This window comes from Salmo salar, chromosome 25, assembly GCF_965601325.2.
Source record: "Salmo salar chromosome 25, fSalSal1, whole genome shotgun sequence".
Lineage (NCBI taxonomy): Eukaryota > Metazoa > Chordata > Actinopteri > Salmoniformes > Salmonidae > Salmo > Salmo salar.
Genome location: NC_138315.1, coordinates 31,258,149 through 31,267,675, shown reverse-complemented (window position 1 = coordinate 31,267,675; position 9,527 = coordinate 31,258,149). Strand labels below are relative to the sequence as shown.

The window sequence follows — 9,527 nt, the reverse complement described above, 5'->3', positions numbered from 1 at the left end:
CTATGTTTGGAGGGGTGCGGGGGGGGAGGTTGTGCCATCACTGAGGTCCTACAGCATCCCCACATCGCTAGCAAGCCTGTCCTTCTGTGAGTATTTCAGGCAGGGATAAGCTTATTTTTACAGTACTATTTGAAACACAACATACAGCTTTCCACTGCACTTCTTTCAGTGACCACTCAGTGGCAGGTTGCTACACTGAAACAGTTGAATGTCCTCCAGATGGTTATTAGGGGATTGTGATGGAAAGTGGATAAGCAGGCGTATGTAGACCTGTGGGTAACCTCTCTTTGGAATTTGAACAGTCAGGAAGCTTATAATTTGTTGAAACCTTTGGAGTCTGTCTGAGTGAGTATATTGTTGAATATGGAACAGCTTCCCCAGGCCATATCTCAATTGTATTATAATGTATATTACTGCCTTTATTTTTGCTGAACTCCTATGATATCAGTACAACCTGTTACCAGTCAGGTCCAGACACACCCTGTCCTCTGTCTTGACTCTGACACCTGGGTCCACCGTTAACACATTACACACACACACACACACACACACACACACACACACACACACACACACACACACACACACACACACACACACACACGAACACGAACACACAGACAGTACTGGGCCATAATCTTGTGACTTGGCATTTCCCCTGATTTTGCCGTGACACATATGGGTCTGTAATGAAGTACACTCCCACACCGCTGCTGCTATGACAAAGCACAGTGACACAGTAAAATGTGTTATAGTTTCACCTACACTGTTCACAGTCAGAGAGGGTTTAATTGTGATGTTGATTGGTTTGTAATGTTCTGGAATATTAAATAACAGTCTTTGTCTGAAAGTCATCTTCTGAAATGGTAACTGGCCTTAACAAAATAAAAGTTATCATTAGGAAGTACAAAAGCATACCCAATGTGAAATTGCTTAATTCACAGTGAAATCTTGAAATAAAACACATTTCCCATTGAGCCTGCCTGATTTGAAGTGAAACTCTCAGATAAATACATTCATATGTATTGTACATACACAAAAGTTTGAGTAAATACAAAAACTCGCACTTAAATAAATACTTGCAATGATTAATGAAAGTAAAATTCAATCTGTTTCCACATTGTGAATACTTCTGTGCAGTTAAACAGTCTTGCTGATTCTCAAAATGCATTGTCTTGCGTTAAAGTTGTCCCTCATGAGTGGAGACACTGACTCCCACTCTGCTTCAACTGCACAGCCTCGTACAATCCTCTTGTTCCTGGATGATTTCTGATCACTGTAATGGGCTTAAATCTTCTCTGAACACTGTTCTGCCATGCCACCCTAGAGATTTCCCTCCCATACCTGTAGACACTCCACACCAGAGCTCTTCCTCTCCCCATCTGAAAAACCTCCAGGGCTATCTCCAGTGTTCAGGGGACTTGTCCCTTCTCTATGTGCAGCACCTCCAGGGGCAGGAACAGCAGCACAGTCTCCTTAGAGGGTTCTTCTTCTTGTACCTGGTGGCCATTTTACATTTCTCGTTAGTGATGGTGACGTAGTCCTGTGTCTTCTCTACGCTGGTCTGGATGTTGTCTATGTAGCCTCCTTGCTCCTCCACCAACATAAAGATATCCATGAACAGATCTCTCAGCTCCTTCATGTTGCTCTCCAGATTCAGTAGCTCCTATAGCAGTTGCACAAAGGATAAAGACAAAACATTAGTCAAGGATTTGTCTGAACGGACAGTGAAACTGGTGTAAATTACATGCGACATTAGTGTTTGTCGGTCACAGACATACAAGGCCTACTGAGAGTCTTAACTTTACCTTCAATAACATATTCTTGCATTTTCTTACGCATCAAAACTTACGCTTACCTTGTGTCTCTGCTCGATCTCGGACAGCTGAGCGCGTGTGATGCGTTCGTCGTTGAGGAGGTTCTGGTTGAACACCTCCCACTTCCCTGTGGCAACCATTTCATCGACTCCCTCCTCGGTGACGTCACGACCAAACACCTCCAGCTGGCGGATGATGAAGCTTTTACAATGCTCCTGTTTACTGAGGATGGAGTTGTTGTACAGACACATCACCTAGGAGTGGTAAAATATGAACAAGTACTTTAGACCAGAAACAGCCATTTCTTTTCACTGTTTGCTTAGCTAGCATATATTAAAAACTAAGCCTGACAATATATATTTTTTTGCTGACGTTCATCAAGTGTTGTCAGAAAAACATCAGAAAACACCATTGAAGTAAAAGGTTCTAATAAGTATTGGAGAGTCACCTGTTGGAATTGTCTAAGTAGCGCTGCGTGTTGGGAGCGTTGAATGCGTGTAGCGGCTGTAGCCAGTCCCTGCATGTCTTCTAAACTCTGTGCCTTCTTGAAGAGGGCATCCAGCCGTCTGTGGATGCTCTCTGCCTGCAGCTTGATGTCCCTCGTCACACTGCTCTCCTTCTTCATCACACTGAAACGACGCATGGTCGCAACCAGGGTCCTTTGTTGCTGGCTGAACTTCTTCACCTGGGGAGAAGGAGAAGAGGATTCAGTCAAACTTTAAATGAATAACAATTCACAACATTATTCTCATGGACAATTGGACATACAGTTGCAGTCCAACCGAGGTGCATGCTTTGCGGATCGACCTGTCTATATAGTTACGGCCACTCCTAGGAGGAATATGTGAGCTTACTAACCTCCGTTTCCAGCTCAGTGATGTCACCGCGGATATGCTGAGCCTCGGACAGGAAGTTGTGCAGGACTGGTTCTTGCTCGAACACCACAGCCTGCTGCGGGGTGGCGACCATAACCCCCAATGGGGCATCTGGGTCAGCATCTTCCTCAGGGAATGGGGTATCTGTCTCTCTGCTCGCCTCCTGAAAACCCTGGGCCCTCTGACGCAGCTCCTCCAGGCGGTCCTTCATGGTCAGAGACCTCTCGGTGGAGATCACTCAGAAGGATGACAAAGCCTGTCAGTTGAGGCCCCTCAGTGAAGTTATCTCCAAAGAACAGAGCCTCTTGGTGGACCTCACTCAGGAGGACAGGGTCTGATGTTGTTTCACTGTAATAAGGAACATATGGTCTTGGTTGACAATGTATATGGTGTCTCCAACTATTGTTGGTATACCTAAAGAGTAAACACTGTTTTAAACAAAGGTGTTTAAGTCAACACTTGAGTTTATTCATCATAATTACAATGAGGAATTCAAGGTCTTATGAGGTAAATATGTACAGTACCAGTCAAAAGCTTGGACACACCTATTCATTAAAGGGTTTTTATTTATTTTTACTATTTTGGCTCCAACCGCCGTGTCTTTGTGAGATGCAGAGTAGGTGAACGGATAATCTCTGCATGTGTAGTTCCCACCATGAAAAATGGAGGAGGAGGTGTGATGGTGTGGGGGTGCTTTACTCGTGACACTGTCTGTGATTAATTTAGAATTCAAGGCACACTTAACCAGCATGGCTACCACAGCATTCTGCAGCGATATGCTGTCCCATCTGGTTTGTGCTTAGTGGGACTATTATTTATTTTTCAACAGGATAATGACCCAACACACTTCCAGACTGTGTAAGGGCTATTTGACCAAGAAGGAGAGTGATGGAGTGCTGCATTAGATGACCTGGTTTGGGATGAGTTGGACCGCAGAGTGAAGGAAAAGCAGCCAACAAATGCTCAGCATATGTGGGAACTCCTTCAAGATTGTTGGAAAAGCATTCCAGGTGAAGCTGGTTGAGAGAATGCCAAAAGTGTGCAAAGCTGTCATCAAGGCAAAGGGTGGCTACTTTGCAGAATCTAAAATCTAAAATATATTTTGATTTCATTAGCACTTTGTGGGTTACTACACAATTCCATATGTGTTATTTAATAGTTTGGATGTGTCTTCCCTATTATTCTACAATGTAGAAAATAGTAAAAATAAAGAAAAACCTTTGAATGAGTAGGTGTGTCCAAACATTCGACTGGTACTGTACTTTGGTGTGTCCACTTTGAACTGGAAATGAGTCTCTCTTCACTTTGTTTCTTTATAGCACCACAAGATCTTCTATAATGAATCTGGCATCACAAGCTCTTCAATAATGTATCCGTAGACAAGGGCAACATTCCTAAGAAATTCCCTAAGCACTTTGGTCCACTGAGCTACAAGTAGTGTTTGTGGCTGGGAATGGCAGGGAGAGATACATTAGCACAATGTTTATGCAGCAACAGTGAATCTACTTCAGCGTTGCTTCCCATGAGAAGTTATCTTGTTTGTGTTTTTGCAGTGAAGGACTTCCCTTCACCAGTACCTCTCCCTGACGTAACGATATGATGACTGCTTTCAGAGAAGTGAACTTCTAATAGACACACACAAACACACACATGTACAAACACACACACCCACAGAGAGCTTGTCAACATTGCCCTTAAGATACGGTTAGTCTGACTGTAATCCACACTGTGGTATCTGTGGCATTTAGCAGACAAATCTGGTTTAGCTCGACAGCAAAACATAATAAGTATTACAACAGTTTCAAGGTTCATCAGTTTATTCTGAAGTATATTCCGTATATATATACAGTATTTCCCCTGCAGTGTCTGGATCGTTTGGAGGACTTTAACTGTTAGGAAGGGTGGAGTGAACAGAATGTGTATTTTGAATTATATGGAGCGTTGTAAATGACAGACTATCCAATTACCAGCTGGATTACAAACAGGAAAGCCCACAAATTACCTGGTGTGTGTGTGTGTGTGTGTGTGTGTGTGTGTGTGTGTGTGTGTGTGTGTGTGTGTGTGTGTGTGTGTGTGTGTGTGTGTGTGTGTGTGTGTGTGTGTGTGTGTGTGTGTGTGTGTGTGTGTGTGTGTGTATTAGTGATGCAGGGGTTGACTCATAACCCACAGTCCCGGTGGTTATATATTGTGTGGATGAAGAGCGGGTGGGTTGAACAAAATTAAAACAATACTTTAAAAAAATCCATAAATGTATCATTCTTGTTCAATTTATATCTGTCGGCTACATTGAGGTTTTTCTTTCATTATTTTAAGCTATATGGCATTAGGCCCTAAAACATAGGCTTACGCGCTAACTGTTGGCCATCACACACCAAATAGCCTACATGCCAATCACCAAATGGTTTTGGGAACAGACAGAAAACTTAACGTCGATCCACAGAGGCAAAAAGGACAATATGGGAATTTAATTCAATAAGAGAAAAGCTGCAAAATGGAGTTGAAAATAAGGAGAAGGGAGGGCCAGAAAGGCAATGTTTGGGAAAGATTTGGTGAAGTGGTAAAATAGGATAATAGCAGTGCCGGCTATGTTATGTGTGATGTTTGTGAGGCGCTATGCAAAATCGACAGTCACAAGACGGGACTTCAAATAGGACTATGGCACGTCAAGGGAACTGTAGCCTACTGTTCAGATGGGTTAAATGGAAACTGAAATCTGGACACTGATCGTAGGTCGTAGGTCTCACATAGCTTTAAAAATAACTCCTGTAGAATTAAGCATTTCTTGATACACCAAATGTAGGCTAAATTTGTACTCGGGGAACAGGAGTGGAGAAATATGATTTATTTCTTTTAGCATCTTGAGAGAATGCACTCTGCAGTTAGATACCATCTGTAAGGTGCTGTCTTTATCAGCATCATAAAAGCTGATACTATTTCAACCACATAAAATATTCATCCAAGCTGAACTGAAATCTATCAGAAATATGTTGGGTCGTTTTCACAGCTTTCTATTTCCTTACAACCATTCAAACTGGTGACATTTGGACATTTTGCACAGAAAATCTTTCACATTTATTATTTTCTACATTAGCGGGTTAGGGAGGGGTGCAGACCTCAGATGTTCACTTTATCACATATAGTCGGGCGGTTGCGGATCGGTTATTAGTAATTGCGGGCGGATGCGCGTGAACAAACAGCTGACCTGCGCACCACTAGTGTGTGTGTGTGTGTGTGTGTGTGTGTGTGTGTGTGTGTGTGTGTGTGTGTGTGTGTGTGTGTGTGTGTGTGTGTGTGTGTGTGTGTGTGTGTGTGTGTGTGTGTGCAATACTGAAGTGTGAGGCCTCCTGCATGTTCTAACACTACAGACCTCTGACCTTCTCTAAGCTGGAGATCAGATTGAAACTAAACCATAGAATTAGAAATACTAGAACACACATTCCCATCCATGTCAACTTTCATGGTTGATGGACCACAGTCATTGAGTTTACCTCCCATGGACTAAGCCGGGGCTTTGTCCGTTCTGGTCATTGTAACTCTATGATTCAGACATTACTCAACCGATTCTAGAGCAATGCGAGATTCAGCCTGAAAACCCACTCAGTCCAGCTTAGTCTGTCTGAATGTTGTTATGGTTTCCCCTGTTCGCTGACTGCTTTCCAACTTTCCATCTGTTCACCTGTCACAGAGTTTATGAGGGAACTGCCTGTTGACATTTGTCACCATAATGCAAGTGTTCTGCTGGGTTGGAAGAGAACAAATGCTTTCCTCTTTTACACAGGATATTATTGTGAAGGCAACTCTGACCTTTTTTATTTTTAATTAAATACATTTTTGGTCTTAAGAACCTTGAATTTCATATGAGAAAATAATAATATACACTTATGAAAACATATTCTAACACTTACAACAAGTATCCTGAGTCAGGCAGGCGTGAGTTCTGCTATTTACCTTGTTGTAGTAAGTAATCCGTGAGGCTTAGAGCCTGCCATTTATGTTTGGCCAGGAATGTAACTGCCAATTTAGCCAAGCCATGGAGAATGGATTATTCTTACTTCACATAAAGTATCCATGAAGTTATCCAAATGTATATCCCATCCTTCTGAACGGTATCCTCAGGGAATCTATTGAGCCTTCCACTCCAAATACTTATTAGCTGTAGGTCACGTGTCTGTGTGTTCTGTTAGTTTTCCTATATGTTACAGTTAGTCAGTAAACTGCTATAACAGAGAAACAACACTTCCCAGGAAATGTGGTTCTGCCAGTCTGGCCACACCCCTTCTCTCTCAGGGAGAACTCTCTGTGGCCAGTGGGAGAAGGGAGAACAGATGTGGACTATTCTGTCCCAGGGGCTGCTCTAACAGCGTCATAGAACAAATAGAGCTGTATTGTGTAGAACAGCAATGATGTAGAAGAGTTGTTTTAGCTCTATACATTACATTATGTATGGCGCCTACGGTGCAGCCTGCTAGCTAAGTCACTGGTCTGGCCCTATTGTGTTTCTCAGGCTCCAGTGGCTCCACTGAGCATGGCTGACAGATTGTTTCTGGCAAGGCCCAGAATTATAGGAACCTTTTAGGAGGGAATGGACATAGTCCTACTCTACATGTACACCCTCAGATTGGCATTTTGAAGAGTCTTGAAAAGTTGTCATCAGAGAGAGGGTGACCTAAAATAAAACAGTGGCCAACATTTTTGACCGAACGAAGGCCTACTGTATGTGTTTCATAAAAGCACAGGGTGGAGAACTAAATGTCAACCAGCAATAAGACGAAATACAACTGAATTATAGTAACCAGCAGATAATAAGCAGGTGTATGATTCATTCCTAATGTGTAGGTGTTATGACAACAAAATATACCATTTTGGGTTGTGACAGGTGTGTTGTCAAGTGTGCCATGTTCATCTGTCAGCACTTACAGACAGAGTAAATAATGGCTCACAACCACTACCTGCATTTCTTTACCTGTCCCCTGTCTCTCTGTCCTAGGCTTGACAATGAGCAGAACCTGTCCATGGCTCTAAGGTGGAGCTGATACACCGTCTCTCTCTGGAGACACCGGTCAACAGACACCAATGTAGCTTCTTCATAGTAAGTGTCTCATAGCATAGCATATCTTGCAAATGGCTAAAGGCATGGGGTGTAATCATTAGTCCAAACAAGAGTTTCTATTGGACAAATTCAGGTACACTCTTGGAAAAAAGGCTTCCAAAAGGGTTATTCGACTGTTCCCATTGGACAAACCTTTTTGGTTACAAGTAGAACTCTTTTAGATTCCATGTAGAACCCTCTGTGGAAATAATTCTACATGGAACCCAAAAGGGTTCTACCTAGAAACAAAAAGGGTTCTTCAAAAGGTTCTCCTATGCAGACAAACAAAGAACCCTTTTTGGTTATAGATAGCACCTTCTTTTCTAAGATTGCAGGTCCCTCACTGCTTCGCTCTGTTTGCTTCCGTTTAAGAAACGTTTTGCAACAGAATTGGCGTAATGAATATGCTAGTGTTAAGAATTTGTGTCCCTGGAACATGTCCTTGTGTTGTTCTTGTAGAAGTTGTGCTCGACTGTACTTGGCTCAGGGAAGACGTTGAATAGGTCCATCAGAAAGGGAGTAGAATGGCTCTGGACTACATCACCAATGATTATAAGGCTCTTAATGAGCGCGTGCAGACGGATACAGCACATAAGAGATAGAAGAGATAGCACGCCTTGAAAAAGAGTTAAGAGGGGAGGAGAGAGAGAAAGAAAGGGAGGGAGAAAGACTGAAAGTTGAGGAGCAAAAAGAGGTTGATGGAACACCGCATAATGCTCTCAAATGAATGGATGTGCAATTCTATATGCTTGGTTTGTTCACAAGGCACCATCATGGTCACTGCTGGTGTTCTACACAGTGAGATAAGCTGCTGCATGCTATCAGAGTGTCTGATTTGATACCACTCACTGTGGAGAATGTCAACAACAGAGAACAGACTGAGTCAAAGTCACATCAATAGTATCTGTTTTCAGAGCCTTGAAAATTGTCTCTTTAAGAACGTTGTCTTGTAGAGAATGTGGTCTCTTTAGCCCTGTGTGGGAGTCAATGTACCCAGAGAAAATATGTTGTGTTTAGTTCTGCAGGGTGAAGCGTGGAGGGAGGAGGAGGAGAGAGGGGAGGGAGAGAATAGAGGCCAGGGTCAGGATGATGAACTTACAGACAGCTTATTTGAGGAAATCAGAGAGCTCAGTAGTGAAGTGAGAAAGCTGGCCCGGTGAAATGAGCCAATGAAGAGGGTAATGCTAATGTATCCACTGCAGAGAACAGACTCCTATTCCGGCCCTGCTCGGAAACAACACTTCCTTTCTGAAAATATTTGATTGGTGTAAACAAGATGGTAGTTATTTGGTACCCTTTGTACTTGAATAGGCTTGTTTACGTCTATCAAAATCCATCCAGGTCTCAACAAGTGCATGGGGGTATAGGGGCTAGCAGTTGTTTTTGGACACAGTCCAACACTGCCTAACAGCACATAATTGACTACTTCTCCTGAACCCAGGACCAAAGACCTAAAGGCCAAAGACACATCAACTCCACCAAGATTGTCCCAACTCTTATACAAACAAACATCGTAACCCTGGGAATACTCGCATCAATCCATTATAGAGAGTATATTTGTCAGGCTGGGGAGATTTTCCCCTGTCTGGTATTTAAGTCGGAGTTATGGTGTGTTCCCTGTCTGTGTAACTCCAATATTTTGCATGTCTGTGCAAGTAGGAGCAAGTAGGAGGAGAGACTGAAGGAGAAGGAGAGGAAAGAAGTGAAACAGGAAGAAAAAATGAGATCATATCAGAAAAGAGATCT

At 42.8% G+C, this 9,527-nt stretch overlaps 1 protein-coding gene across 1 annotated transcript; it reads right to left on the bottom strand.

The window, feature by feature from the left end:
• Nucleotides 1-919: 919 nt before the first annotated feature.
• Nucleotides 920-6,944, bottom strand: LOC106586539 (syntaxin-19). The gene is made up of 5 exons (XM_014173943.3): nucleotides 6,641-6,944; nucleotides 2,676-3,040; nucleotides 2,266-2,502; nucleotides 1,859-2,071; nucleotides 920-1,666 (listed from the first exon to the last, which is right to left on the bottom strand). Exons 2-5 carry the CDS (start codon nucleotides 2,901-2,903, stop codon nucleotides 1,433-1,435), a joined length of 912 nt encoding a protein of 303 aa, XP_014029418.1. The 5' UTR covers nucleotides 2,904-3,040; nucleotides 6,641-6,944; the 3' UTR covers nucleotides 920-1,432.
• Nucleotides 6,945-9,527: the final 2,583 nt, after the last annotated feature.